The sequence below is a fragment of the Clupea harengus genome, chromosome 10 (genome assembly GCF_900700415.2).
Source record: "Clupea harengus chromosome 10, Ch_v2.0.2, whole genome shotgun sequence".
Taxonomy (NCBI): Eukaryota; Metazoa; Chordata; class Actinopteri; order Clupeiformes; family Clupeidae; genus Clupea; species Clupea harengus.
This window is the reverse complement of record NC_045161.1, coordinates 11537273-11553431: the sequence shown is the minus strand read 5'-3', so window position 1 is coordinate 11553431 and position 16159 is coordinate 11537273. Positions and strand designations below refer to the sequence as shown.

At 41.3% G+C, this 16159-nt stretch overlaps 1 protein-coding gene across 1 annotated transcript; it reads right to left on the bottom strand.

The window, feature by feature from the left end:
* Positions 1-2418: 2418 nt before the first annotated feature.
* On the bottom strand, positions 2419-15347 carry stxbp3 (syntaxin binding protein 3). Its single transcript, XM_012839526.3, has 19 exons — positions 15241-15347; positions 14291-14340; positions 13929-14010; positions 13011-13087; positions 12684-12756; positions 12220-12320; positions 11032-11177; positions 10497-10587; positions 9728-9852; positions 8197-8295; positions 7661-7718; positions 7414-7479; positions 7102-7185; positions 6214-6358; positions 5537-5643; positions 4727-4825; positions 3926-4002; positions 3618-3763; positions 2419-3036 (listed from the first exon to the last, which is right to left on the bottom strand). Exons 1-19 carry the CDS (start codon positions 15284-15286, stop codon positions 2930-2932), a joined length of 1779 nt encoding a protein of 592 aa, XP_012694980.1. The 5' UTR covers positions 15287-15347; the 3' UTR covers positions 2419-2929.
* Between the last annotated feature and the right edge of the window lie 812 nt (positions 15348-16159).

Here is a 16159-nt window from a genome sequence, read left to right as displayed (position 1 = left end):
ACCATGGTTTAAAGTAACACTATGCAACAATTTGACACTTTTTGAGCTATGGTTTTATAGGCAACTGGTTTTGGTACCATCCTCAAATTCACTTTGATAGCATATGGTCATGTGAAGGACAGATAAACACCTCAGTCTTCCCCACTAGCCATCCAAGATATGCCTTATGTAGTTCTGTGTAACGGGCTGGAACCCCCTGCAAAAATGGAAGAAAAACTTTCACACGCATGACATTCGCAGCTATACTGCCAAAAGACACCAGTTAGTGTGTTGGCAAGCTTCTATCAGTGTCAACTGGGCTGTTGGTGGTGTTTGCAAGGTTTTTGCATGCCTTTTAGGTAGTTAGCTTACTAGTTTTGGAACAGAACTCCGTATTGCGGCTTTAAGGCACACCTCATTCGGGAGCTTTCCCATAAGTCAATCATAGAGTATCCCTACTTTTTCCCGGTACTGTTGCTTTGCATTTAATAGGATGTACTCTTTATCGTGGTTATTTGTTTATGTAGCAAACACTTTCTTAAACTCTTATTCTCCTAAACAAGAGGGCATTTAATGTATAGGTGAATAATAGGTGGGTGACAGGGTGTCCCTAAACATTTTAAAACGTGTTTGGGGTGAGAGGTAATCCTCACCTTAAACCTGTAAAAGACTTTCAAACTTTTTTTCTGAGGAACATTCTTTAAGTCATAAACTGGAAGGCCTTATATCTGGTCTTGTACATACACCTGATCCAATGGCTTAAACAACAGGAGCCACAATGCTGCGGTCACAATAGACAGATGATCAAAGTTGGTACTTCAGCATAGGCAATTCAAGAAGTGGTCTCCATTTCACACAATTCATCACAAAATAGTGCCACCACACACTTTAAAAAGTTACCAGTACTTTTGTTATTTCGTTAGACACTTTTATACAGCTCTCTAACAGTTCTTGGATCCATCAAGCATACATTGGTATTGTACTCGTCAGCAGGTGTTACGTGACTGTGATTGCCATAACTTGACAACTCCTGATGTTGCCCATACAGCACAACCATGATCTACAAACTGTCTGGTAGTACTATATATGCATCGTAGAGCTGTAGAACAATCTTAATAGTCATAATACTGAATTCAAGTCACATACATTTTAGATGTGGCACCAAAGGGAAACTTGAGGGGCCCAATGAAAATTCTTAAGTAGTCGTTACATAAAAAAAAAAAAGGTAATTACAACAACATTTTTGTGCAGTAGTCTTGGAAGTCATCATATCCAAGAGTGCAAGTCTCAATACCAACACGGTGTGGAGCTCAAATACCATTCTCACCTGTAAACTAGCTGTGGAATACAATCTCCCTCCTAATGGTCCTGAAGTCCCAGGCCATTTAAACACACCTGATCACCAATGAAAGAATCTATACATACATGAGACTCTTCATAAGCACATCGTCATGGAGAGCAGGGAACACGTACACTTAAAATAAAGTGGAATGTGCATTGTTAGCTTGAGTGTATAAAAGTGGGGCATGTTTAGTGTCATCTTTCTGTTGCATTCATCTCAGCCTTTGTGCGGCATCAAAAGGACACCTTGTTCATTCAATACTTCTTCCTTCCCAGATGCACACACACAATCCTAGCTCTCCAAAACACACACACACACACACACACACACACACACACACACACACACACAGGAAAGGATATCTCCCATGTGTACTGTGATTCACACAGGCCAACACATTTAGAACATGCTTTGTAGCAAAATATCACATCTCTGCATCAGAGCGGTTGCTAGTCACCCGTAACTATTCAATATTTTGTATTTAGCTTCTCATCAAGAGAAGTGTTTGAACTGTGCCAATATTGTTTATGTCCCAACAGCTGTTTTCAAACCGATGCCCCATCATAGGGACGTTTCAATTGAAGCAAACCCATCTGGCCATTACATTAATGAGATGTCTTTTGGAACAGAGGGAATTTGGACATTTTTGCCTGTTCAGAATGGCCCTGCATAGCTTAACTTCAGTAACCCATGGTCCACAGTTCATTCATTCACTTAATAATGATGTTGTCATAATCTCACCTAACGCTGCAAAGGTTAAATCTGGTTTGGCAGCCAAGGGCCAATGATTTTGGTGGTAAAGCTACATCGACCTCAAACCCCCAGACATAACTTTAAACCAGGGGTTAAATGACATGTTAACAAGAACTGAGCAATTTTGGTGAACTACACTCCAAACCTAATCGTTCGGGGACATTCTGGAATGCTGAGAATTCTACCAACTTGGTTATCTGCTGTGGCTTTCCATCACATTCTTGGTCACAGAGCACTGTCAAATCTATGAACTATGAAAAGTTCAACACAATTCTCTCAACATATTGGTTCTCGTATTCCATTATCTAGAATTTCAAAAAATAATAACACTAATACAATGTCACTTAAATTTGAGACCAATTTAATTTAACTTAATTTGGAGACCTCATTTTTCTCCAGCTGAACACCCAACATCTCATTGAACTACGTCATCCATTTATTTGTCAGTTGTTCAATAATCAGCTCAGTTAAAAACAATCGGTGGCTGTTTATAATACACCAAAGCATGAAAGAAAACATTTTGGGGATCAGTAAGGCTGGTTAAAGGTAGTGTCACACATACAATATGTACAAGTAGTATAGCATAACACTGCTGTAAGGCAGTGTTGAGAATTTTCTGTAGGAAAAACATTACAGTGTGGCACTTAAAATGGCCAGTCAGTCAGACATACACGACACACACAACACTAGCATTTTCTAATGCATTTAAATAGGCACTGGTTATGAAAAGGTAATATTTTTAAGAGTTAAGATATAATGTTGATCATATGGATTCCCTTCAGTCCCTCAATGGAGGAGGTTGGATGTACTGTGCAAGAGAGCGCCATGTGGCATAATGTGGTCCTTAGGAGCTCCTTAGGAGGTCCTCTCATTTTCAATTGTGAATTTCTCAATGGAAACCGCTGTAGTCAGACGCTGGATGTCATTAAGGAGACCATCGGGGGTCAAAATGTGGGAGGATCCTGGGTGGAGAGAGAGGGGTAATCTTGAATTATTCTTTTGTATATACATTAAGATTATGAGTGGGCTCATTCAAAGGCGACTAAAGATGCCTATAGTTAGAACTATAGAGGGGAGGCACAGATTCAAGCCATTTGTTTAGATCAACCCCAAAGACATAATTTAAACCAGGGGTTATTACTGACATGTTAACAAGGACTGAGCAATTCTGGTGAACTACACTCCAAACCTAATCGTTTGGGGACATTCTTGAATGCTGAGAATTCTACCAGCTTGGTTATCGGCTGTGGCTTTCCATCACATTCTTGGTCACAGAGCACTGTCAAATCACAATCCACTACTTTACTGAAACCCTCAATGTGTCAATTTATTCCATGTCTGTTCATCTCTTAACATATCAGTTCATTTGTTCCATTATTTCTTCTTTATTCATAAAATCATAACGCTAACACAATGTAATGCTTTTCCAACTAAAATGGGTCAGTCCTACTGAAGGTCGAACAGCTACTTGAGTCACAACCCAATGCCGGAGTGAAGCCTAGCAGATGAACGGAACACGTGAATGAGAAGCTGCAGGGCTCACCTATGAAGACCTCACATGACTTGGTGGCCTGGGTGACTTCGTACGCACAGCGCATCTCAGAGTAGCTGACTCCGCCCAAGATGAAGATGATGAGCTTGGAGCTGCCATGGTGGTCGTCCGCAGAGCCCTTGTGCTTCTGCCGGGCACTGGAGTGAGTGAGAGAACCAAAGACAGCGAAAGATAAGGAGAGTGAGAGAGAAAAGAGACAAAGACAGAGAGAGAGGGAGAAAATGAAAGAAGTTAGTTGCAAGTTATTTTTTACTTTTAATTATTGTGGACCAAAAATAAATAAATTCTCAAGACCTCACCTGACTGCTCGAGATCCATTCCATACTGTGGGGGCACCAGACACATGGGGCCAATCTAGTTTATTCACCACAGCATCCTGACAAACACAGTACACACAAAAAAACATCCAGTCAAGACTCTTGATTGTTCCCAGCCAGCATGCAATATCCAATCAAAGAAATCTCAGCTCCATTATGTGCTTATGAGTGTGTGAGTCCACAGAGGCCTGCAGAAATACTGGAATGTACCTTGTTTACTTCCTTCTATCTAAAAGCTTAGCCCTTCCTGTTCACCACAAAAGACTCCCTGCGACCCCCCCACCCCCCGCTTTGTTCAGTGAACCAGATAAGAGATCTCTCTCACAGATGCAAATAGTTTTGACCCAGGAAAATATACACAATGCATGGCTCATGAGTATGGCCCATCGTTCTCATCACTTAAGCGGTCTGACCACAACAGGCACTGTGAATGAATCAAAAGGAGGATCAAAATAAAATGTAAATGAAATTGAAATTAAAATAAAGCTCCTGAGCACTACACACACACACACACACACACACACACACACACACAGTGTTGATTATTATTCCTCATACACACAAACACACACCATATAGAACACAATAAGCTACATTACCAGCCTACTTGGACACTGTTAAATTACACCCCTTGGGTGTCAAAGTGACCCAGATAGATATAGCCCTCTCCCAATCTCCTCCCTTCTGCTGCGGGTGATGCGTGAGAAAGCATCCTAAAACAGCTCTTTGGTAACAACACACACACACATAAACACATACACAGAGGCACATATGCATACACACCTCCATCACATCCTTGATGACTGGTGTCCAACGTGACGTGCTGTAGCGGTCTTCCTGCTCTTCACGCTCTCTTCGCGCTGTCCTCCTGAACAGGCTCATCTGCATTAGCAAGGAACATGAGTAAAAAAAAGCGATTAGATTGCATCGTGCATTTGTCACACACAAAATGTACCTTTTTGCCACACACACAGAAACAAGTACATGCACACTCAAGACACATGAACAGACATTATTAGTTTGGATTTAAAGCATCATTTGAGCAGCTCAAACCTGGATGAAAGCATCATTTATCAAGGAAAGGAACTTAAAAGGGATAATCACCAAATCCTATGCCTAATCCTTTCCTACTCCAACTTTTGAAATTAACACTGTGCTCAAACTATTAGGTATTTTGTCTGAAAGAAAAGAGCCAGCATGGTACGCTGGGTCTGGCAAACACACATTCTTTGTTTCATTCACTGTGGTCTGGAAATGATCCACAGGAGTCCCATTTTGCCCATGTTGATCCAAATCGCATGGAAAGGGATTGGATCAGATAGTATCTAATGTAAATGCTGAAATTACAGCTGTGTATAGCTACACAGTAAATTACATGTATCAAATGTAGGGAGTTACTCACATCTTCTAGCTCAACAAAAGCCTATGTAACATTCTACTGTTTCACAACTTTATCCACATAAAAAACTGAAAAGGACAGCTCTACCCTGCTATATTCCAATCCAAACTGAGCTGGGGATATATAGTCTAGCTATCTGCAGTGTATTGGTATGCTGCTCTAGATGTAAGGGGTAAGAGACTCATGAAACTCACAGAAGCAATGATGGGAACCCCCAGCTCTTTCCAGTTCAGAATGTAGTCCCGCTCATTTGTGATCTCCACATGCTCAATCAGTTTGTTCAGGTTCTCCTCCGTGGTCCCTAGAAAAACACACAACAGTTGCTCACATACTCTATGAATACATTTTTAAAAGCAAAAGACTACCTGGGGTTGTGATTTAACCTGAACTAATACATCTTGTCGAGGTGTATCTGTTGTCGTCTCTGGTAGTGAGTAGTGTCCTAACCCATTACAAGTATGGAGGGACACCAGACACCACCATTGAGCCTTCTGGAGGTGTCGTGGGCTTAATTTAACAAAACAATGATGAAAGAAAGTGCCTGCTTGAAAACCCCAGTGAAATGCTCAAAGGCAGCTTTCTTGTTGCATCCTGGTGCTCAGGTACTATGGTTGGGCAGTCAGTAGTTGTGTTTAGGGTCTACAGACAGCGCATGTTTTGAAGGACTGTGTACTGTGAAGGATCCTGGGTGCAACATACAGGGCGTTAGGTTGTTGGGTATGAGGACTTGCATGAAACGGTGAGAGGATTGGCCACTGTGGGAAGTCCCAGACAAATAGCACCAGGAATTAAACGTCTTTCCCAGAGTATAATTAGAATTACCCGTCTAGTTCAAAACATGAATCTGTACCATTCCCTCACACAAACACACCGTTGAGGCTGAAAATGTAGAGCAGCACAGCGCGGATCTTGTTGTGTTTGGTGTACCGGTCCTTGGGCGGCAGCAGCACGGGCAGCAGTGTTCTCATAGGATCCTTCACCTTCTGGCCCTCCAAATCCATCCCCACAGCCAGGTCCTGGACATGCAATAGATGGGACATTGTAGAGTACAATAGAGTACAGCAAGGCGTCATACCGAACATCATGTCACGGTTGGATGAAATGTCATACATGCCCATGTGTCATGCGTGATCTTGCATTGCCAACATGCTTCACAGCATCAAATAGTACATCATATAGAGACATCTCAAACACAGGGTGTACTATCAGGTAAGAGAGTGGTTCCAGGTAGCTTCTGGTGATTAAATGGGTTTTCTTCCCAAGAGACAGACATACTGTTACAAAGGCCAAAATGAAGTGATGTCAATGTAAGACACCACTGACAGCATATCCATCACATGCCCATGAACTGTCTCTAGCTTCAAAGCTGATTGTCAACTCTCTAAGAAGCCAGACGTTATTTCTCTCTCTTGATGGGCACACACAGACATACCAAATCCAGGCAAAAGAGTGAAGAGAGGTTATATTTGTAATATAGGCCAGTAGCCAGATCGGTTGCACTATTTGGTTTCTGCCTTGAAGCTGGGGCTTTTGCTGTAGCTCTCATGTTAGATTTGCTCTTTAGGACCTTGGCTACTGTTAGGAGAGTTAATCAATCTGACTGTTGCTGTTGTGTTTGATGGGAATTGAATCAATACTGGTTTGCTGGCAAAACCAACTGTAAGAAAAAGGGAACTGATGGAAGGAAGTAGGAAAAGAAGTATGGAAGGAAGTAGTAAAAGGAGTATGCTAGGAAAAGAGAGAAGGAAACTCAGCTCACCTGCTCAACCTGGCACAGCTTTTCTATTTTCCCATTCTCCCAGTGGCTCATACAGTCTTCAGCCAAGTTCACGTGGACTGTTTTCTGTGATTCAATAGAGATGGCAGAGAGAGGAAGAAAAAAAACATGGAGGGGGGAAAAAGACGAGGTAAAAGAAAGATGAGTGAGAAAACCATCAGATTACATTTCTCATCACTTTGACAAAAACGTACAACCTTTGCCAAGCTCTCGCTCACACTCACACTCTCTCTCACACACACACACACACACACACACACACGCCTGGGAGGTGAGGTGTCAGGTTTTGCATACTTGAGCCAGTTGCTTGCGAACGGACGGCATCTTCTTCATAAGATTAGCCAAGCTTCCTATTGAGATCTGTCCCACCGAAAGCCAGAGGGAGGGAGATGATGCGCGCGAGAGAGAGAGAGTGAGAGAGAGAGAGAGAGAGAGAGAGAGATGCAGCTTATTCTCAGGACCTTTCACAACACTCATAGCTGGAAACAAGACAATAACAAGATCTAGTGAGGTAATGGTAGAACTGAAATGTTCCCAAGACCTTGGAGTCGGGTGTCTTCTTGCTGGCTGAAATCTCCTTCACCAGTTTGGGGATTTTCCTACAGTAAAAAGGAATGTGATGATATTAGTTGGGCTAATATTGTTTTGGCAAAATCCATAAAATACAAATCGCAGTATCACCTCTGGTTTCACAATAAAGGACTAGATTTTTGAATGTTGACTCTGAGGGCTCACCACCAACACAGTAGCAATAAACAAGGACCAGATTCTTCAGAACGCATTCTCTTTTCCGGCATTGACTAAATGTGGTGTTTGGATCACAGTAGAGTGTTTTACTATGTAAATCTCTATGGAGTGTAGGGTTGTGCAAATGAAGTGTCACACACACGCCCCTATAAACACAGAGACAACAAACACACACCCCTATACACACACAGTAGCCCACCAACTTCTTTTAACTGCTCTGGCCATGAATCAGATGTATGCCGGTCACGACTACATGACAACAGTGAATGGACGGTTTAATGAAATGCTGTATAAAACTCATCAATGTGAAATTATGAGATGGCCACTTACTCTGTGACTTGTGCAATGTGCATATGTCTCAGTCGCCCCCAGAGCTCATCGCTCTCGTTAAGCAGGGCCTCTTTTACAGTTCCATCCTTGTGCTTGTACCTGTGTGACAGACAGACACACACACACACACACAAAAATCTATAACCGTCCTAAGTCTACTGTTAGGCCAGGGCGTGCTAGGGTATATTTTGAGGCGAACCGGTGCTAACGGCCTAGGGTCTCAAGCCGCGTTTTCTCTATCGGGTCAAAACCCCTGCAGTATTGCCTCTAAAACCTGCCCATAACATGCTGCCTCGGTCACCCAAAAACGTCTCCCATCCCACTCATTTCACAAACGATGCGAATGGGAAGTTCAAGTGAGGCATCATGCGATGAAGGCACCTACGACCTACCGCAGAATAAGTTAAGAAAAGGAATATATAATATCCCCCCCCTCCTCCTCCTTTCCCCCTTTTTTTATTACTTTGTTTAGTTTGATACACTTATCACTGATATATTTGTGTGTTGTACTCAATAGGACTCAATGGGTGGGTGGGTGGGTGGTATTATCACTTTTGAGTACTCACATTTGTGTACTTGCCGACACTGAGTACCAATACGAGTACGTAGTAAGGCCCTATTTCTACCATAAAAATGACATTCAAAGTGCTATAAATTTGAAGACTAAAAATATTGCTTGAAATTTCACAGCTCGGTTATTACTGTACCAACACTGAAAAATTTGGTCGGTACTGATATGGCTTCGTAGTAATTGCTTTTTTGATTCATTCTGTGGGATTTTACATGTAATCTGCTCTCTGAATGTAACCACTAGGGGGCATAGGTTTTCACTTGGCGTAGTTCACCGTTATGCATCGCGTTGAGGTGGTACTTAAGGCTGGTATTGCTACGGTGAAACGATAACGTCTTCCCGCAGAGTGTGCATATCACTTTGGTTTTATTGAATATTTCATCTTTGTTTTTTTTAAACACGAACTTCCCATTACAGCGGCGACTAATGCAGATTGGGCGGAATTGTGGGTATATTGGAAGCTCATTTTGCGCATGCGTTAAATGCGTTAAAAAAATTAACTAATTAATCCTGTAATTTTATCATAACGCGTTAACGCGTTATTTTTCACAGCTCTACTTTTAAGGTGATTTGGTAGTGCGAAGGTCATTTGATAGTGACTAGTTATCTTGTTTTGGTGCTGAACCTCTTATACCTGACTCCACTAACCCTGCCTTTCACCTTGACACGACCTCAAGCACCAGTTTGGCCCAAGAGTAATCAGTGGGCCAAAAGGCTGTGGAATCCTGAGGAGGCGCGATCAAGCCCCGGACGTGGCTTGCACTAGCTGATCCGCATTTGACCCGACACATGACTATTGCTCAATGCATGCGAGCTGATAACATTGTACATAGTGAGAGTGCCTCATTCAGTATTTCTTTAAAGAAGATTTAAAGAAGTGTGGGTGGATAGGTACGTGTGATTGCACAGGATATAGCTTCAATTAGTACTTGTGAAAATGGTGTTCTTAGGAGAACTTACTTGTAGGTGTCCTTTTCAATGGGTAGAAGGTCATATGCCATGGCTTGGTAGGTCAGTTCATGTAGAACAGGGCTCACAGGGTCAAACCCACGGTCCACAATCAGGAGTTGGGACTGGGTCTTATCCTGAGGTCAGAAAGTCCATAACACAACCAAATAGGCCAGTTTAGATAGAGGCTACATTTTGGGTGCTCTCCACAATCTTTTACAAATATAAAATAATAATAATAAAAACATTAGTGACTACTTCAGCACCCTACATCTTTTTGTCCAAGGATAAGTAGTGAAAGCTTATCTATGCCATTCAGTAAAAGTGCATTAACTTAAAAGAGATATGACTCATGAGTGTCACCAATACTCAGTGTCGGCAAAATCAGCTAAGCGTCTAACAGCAACTGTGACATTTGGTGAAAAACTCCTGACATTTAATCAGCTATCCGTATTATAATTGTATATGTGTGTGACTGTTCCCCCCTGTCACTATAAGAGGAGAAAACAAGAAAAAGAAAAAAAGAAAGAAAGAAAATGATCCAATTAGAATTATCTGCCAATATTCTGTGGTAGTACAGGGATGGATGAATTTGTTTTTTGTCGAGTTTGAAACACTCTACCTTGAACATCCAAGTGATGAAAGAAGTGAGAGTTCGGGTCTATTTACTCTATGGACATGCTTGTGTATTTCAGTAAGCACTCTCCCTGATGGTGAGACTAAAAAGGAAAGGGCAACGGCCTTACTGGTGGGTAGGGAGGGAGGTGGGTGAAGTACTGACCTTCTTAGCACTGCCGTCTACTTTGTAGTGCTCCTCCAGCTTACGGTCCACCATCTCAGCCAGCTGTTTGGCATACTGCACCGAGGAGTCCCTGAGAGAGAGAGAGAGAGAGAGAGAGAGAGAGAGAGAGAGAGAGAGAGAGAGAGAGAGAGAGACACACACACACACGAGGATTAGATCACAACTACCGGCACACAACCCGGACTCTGCCCCCAACCCCACTACTACCACCCAAACCTATTTAAACTGAATCTTAATTCAATTACCATTTGTCCATGTAGTATTATTCAATGCAAAATAAGAAATAAAATTGGACTGTCACTAATTAGGTCAAGATACAATCTGGTTTAAACTTTTTTCCCTTAAGAACATTTCCTATTGCGGTGAAGATATCGCTGTCGCTGAGAAAAAGTGATAAAGAGAAAGAACAGAGAAAAATAGTAGACAGACAGAAGGACATAAGAGATTAAGTTTCTGGGCTTCTGGGAGTGAGTGTAGTTTTGTGGTTGCATGCTGATGGTACGGTGTGGCTCACTTTTTATATCTGATGCCTGGGTTCTCATTGAGCGTGGCGCAGAGGGTGACGATCTGATTAGCAAGAGTCTCCAGAGTCTTTAAACGGTCTTCGCTGTGCGGGCTGTATATGCTCCTGAAAGCTCCAGGGTTGTCACACGTGAACACCTAGAAACGCACGGGTGAGCAGTGATGACACGCAGTAGAACCACTCCAGATGGCTGGTATCACTACAGGTAAACATTCTTACTGAACACGTATGATTATCAGATCTACTCAAGTTAAAGCAGTCTTTACTGTACTAATCACGCTCCCTACATTTCTCTTATAAGCTTGACAATCCTCTTGACCCTCTGTTCTAATGCTATTAAGTGTTTTCTTTATTCTGTATAAAACAGTGCAGCGATGACAATCTAGCCACAAACTGGTCTAGTTTCAGTTCTCTGAGGTGCCATACATTTTCAGTTCCTTTCTAAACTCAGATAGCCAGAGGCATTCCACACAAAGGAAAACAAAACTCTTTCCTTTCATGAGATAAACAGCAAAGAGGCCAAGCAAAGCACACCCCCAAAATCCCCACAAAGGACCAGGCAGCTCATCCTGTTTCCTAGAAAACTCTCAGGTCATTCATCCCAATATCCTCTTCCGTCTCTCAGCACCAGAATACATGTGTACACACACACACACACAGTAGAATTTTTCCTTAACTCACCATAACTAATACACACACACACACACACACACACACACACACACACACACACACACACACACACACACACACACACACACCAGTTCTGTCAGTATACATACAGCAGGATCCCTCCATTGGAAATTACCAACAACTCATCCTCTCTCTAAATGAAACGCATACTTCTTAATGTCCTGCACCAACTTATACTGATATTTAATCTTGCAATGTCTTTGGTTGAAACAGAAAACTAACTCCAACTCAAAGTTTAAACAAATGCACAAGCAGTTAGCACACCGCTGGAGTACTGGGAGAACACACTCTAAATCCCCACAACTTTGTCACTCACTTCAGCACACCATCGGGAAACTCACACACACACACACACACACACACACACACACACACACACACACACACACACACACACACACACACACACACACACACACACACACACACACACACACACACACACACACACACACACACACACTAATAGGAAAAAGTGCCACTTACTTGGGACTCCTGGGGCAGGAAAGAGATGTTTATTTCCTTGCAGACACGTATGTGCCTGGCACAGTCCATTTTTATTTTGCTGAAGAGTTCATCAGGACAGCCTGAGAGAGAAATGGGTGTTATTTTTTTAACCATTTGTCGACTCCCTGTAGGGTAGAGGGACAAGGCTGGATCATGAGGAATAAATGTAAATTTTACTTAGTTTTGACTCAAGTTTGAAACACAAATGAACAGCCAAAATCTAAAAGAAGTAAAAAAAAGAAACAGCTTGAATATATATATATATATATATATATTATATCTTGTAACGGCCCACCCTTTGTTTCCCTTATCTGGTCTTTCCATGTTCATGCACTCATTCTTTCAAAGAGACACGCCACATATGCACGCCACTTATCCCATGCTCTGGGTTACATTAGTGTAGAGATAATCATCGCTGACCCTCCCTGCCCTGTCTCACTTACAGTCAGTGAAGTAGATGTAAGCTGCCTTGTATTTGGCCTTTGGTTTCCAGTCTTTGATGAAGGCCTCCACACTCTGTAAGAGTAATACATCAATCAATCATATACAGAATATATAACACAAACATTGTTGTAGTCATCAACCAATTATTTTTTTTCTTTTCTTTTTTTTTAAACAAAAGATTAAAAGGTGACTCCAAGAGTGAGCACTACGGTGGGTTAGATGGTGGGGGTGCCTGCATTTCCTCCTTATTTTGATTCACTCAGTACAATTTCCAAATGTGTTTTGAAAGGTTAAAATCTGTCTCTGTACAGAGTCTCAGGCGGTACCTCAGCAGTCGGTGTAATGAAGTAGATGGCCTTCATCTCCGGAACCGGCTCTCTGATTTTGAAGAGGTCCTCCACAACTGGAGAGAGGGTGGATTGGTACTTTATCATACATGTCTTTTTTCATACATGTTGTGTGATATTCAAGAAATGTAAATGTTCTTACTGATTTACATTTTTAACAATGGAACAATGTAAAAGAGTTCATAGGAAATCAATCAGCACATTTCAGTAAACTATGGATAACGCATGACTATGGCAAATATGCACCGAATTTGAGAGACAAAACTTTTTGTGAGCATGGAGAAAACAGACAGGATCCGACAGATTAGGAATCGTGGATTTAAAACTTGAAATTATTGTTCAGTGTAATTACAAGCCTTCTTGATTCTATGATGGCAGAAATAACAGTTCCTGTCAAGTTACAGTTACAGCAGTGTGTGAAATTTCTGATGCTGTTTGCTCGTGGGGATGATGACTGGTTTGCGCTGTGTTTGGTAGGGATCACGAGGACAAGTTGCAAGAGTAGACGGTCTGAGCCATTGAGTTAATTATTTACCAAATAACAACACAAGAGTGAAGACCAGGAGTGAAGTATGAAGCTGTATCAAGGCAGTATAGTCAGCAGTCTGGTTCTCTCATGAATAAAGCTAGGATACTGACATCTGCATACAAGATCTATAGCATTACTCTACCACATGTTATGGCCACAGGTACTTGTTTGCCTTCAGGCATCAGGAAGGGATCTTTCCTGAGATGTGGGTACTTTTTGTGCTGGTAAGCCCCAAATCAAAAACCCAATTTGACATGCAGTTCCTCTTTAGTGATAACGTTGTTCTTTGAGACATACATATGCATATGCGTGTGTTGCATATGTGCTCATGTGTTGAGATACTATGTTGCTGAAACGATGCTTCTTACTGGTTATGCCCTCGCTCATCAGATCTGACATCTTGCAGCAAGAAGACAGCAGTTGTGTAGTAAACTGGTCCAGGATCAGAACCTAAGGGAGGGGAGGAGTAAATATACATTACAAATGTAATCTAATGCATATCTTCATTACAATGAAGGTGCAGTATTAACAAGGTGGGTCAACCTAAGAATACTGGCTTACAGAGATTACTATCAATGGGCTTGTCTCTCGTGAAAATATCTGTGAGTGTCAGGGCAAACCATAAACAAACTGGGTTAGGATCCTAAGTGATGAGCAGGAAGTAATGCACAAACGCCACAAAGAAAGCGACAAGTAGATCTAACAACCAAGCGGAAGACATAACACTCACCTTCCATATTCCCGGCTTCTTACAGTCCTCAAGGATACTGTTCTTTATCCCTACAAAATAAAACATGATTGTTGTCTAGACGGACAAAACAAATGTCCCTTTTACTGTTTATACCGGCCCAAAAGGCAATTGACAACATTGGAATTAGAGTGTAAAAAGGGTTTTAAAACTATCATCGTTGTGTAAATTAAATGAAGGTCACCCATACCTTAACTACAAGTTAACGATCTATCAAAACTCCCACCATAATACCACATGAATACACAAGTTCATAAGACAGACTTTTCATTTCATGTTGCATTGTTATTTTAGCAAATTAGTCAACAAACTAGGTTTGGCTAATCGTCTATCCAGATTCAAGGGTTCAAAATAGACCTCTCAAAGGCACCTACAAAAGAAACAATCCGGTTTAATGAATCAGTTAATTAGGCATGTTCAAATACCAAGAACAACATCAACTATGTACTTGTGCTTTGATACAAATGTGACGTTAAACGGGCAGCTAAACTTTTAGCCAGCTAGCATAGGTTAGCAATCTCGCTAGCGAGTTTACATATCAAGACGATGACACATACTGGCAAGCTAATGTTAGCTGGACACATAGCTTTAACTTGCTAGCTAGAGATAGCATACATCTGCGCAACGCTCCGTTACAGTCCAACACACAAATTATGAGATTAATCATAAACTTGGATTAAACTTCATTGAAGCTTAGCATACACACAGCCGTAAAGTAGTTGGACGGTAGTTTCAGACAAGGGCAAAACAGGATAACTTCACAAACTTCCGTATCGGGAAAAATAGGAAACTGCTCGCGCAACAGTTCAGAACTTCATAAAGCTGAGCCCAGACAGCATGGGATACAGTGGGAAGCGTTGCAACCAAGTTAACAAACTTGCTACGTGTTTATAAATGTGACTGACAAACTTTAAACAAACGCATGAACTCACTTTGCCATACTATCCATTTCAGCCCATGCTCTGGTCCAGTTGCCATCTTGTCTACTTTAGGGCTGAGAGTCAGGCAGTTCCTATTACGTAATCTGTCAATATCAACACAGAAGCCGGGTGTGTAGCCACAGTTCATTTCAAGTAAACTAGGCCTACTTGATAGCCTACTAACATATACCTGGCGCAAAGTTTATTTGCTTCTCAATCATCAATATCTTTAAACACATCATCAAGGACTTTTGTTTCATGCTTTGCAGTGGAAAAGCTCAGTGGAATGTAGCCTCATAGTTTAAGAACATTTGGAAATAACAACTTTATCATTTATCAAATGTAACAGCAAATAAATACTGTAAAACTTACAATAAACTGGTTTGACATTTCCCATTACCTAATTTCCCACCCTCACCTGCTGTAGGTTAGCCCAACCCAGCCATTTCTGATAGTGTCATTTTTGACCCATGTGTAAACTTGATGTAACAATACAAAAACTATTTTAGTTCATAAATTAAGAAAGGAAAAAGGAAAATAATGATTTGTGGTAATCAAAAACAATATATTGAATGAATACTTTGAATATTAAATGATGAAATAAATTGATTTCCAGAAATATAGCAAAGAAACACTCAGCCATGCATGAAATAATATTATAGGTCAATATGGGTCAATTTTGACCCATGTTGTGCCTTAGAAGGGGTTTGCATAGCTTGTGTATCAGAGGGTTAAGAAGATTTGGAAATAACAACTTTACCATTTATCAAATGTAACAGCAAATAAATGCTGTAAAACCTACAATAAACTGGTTTGACATTTCCCATAACCTAATTTCCCATCCTCACCTGCTGTAGGTTAGCCCAACCCAACCATTTCTGATAAGCTGAAAGAATTTGGTGGGTGGAGTCACATATTGCTATTTCAACTT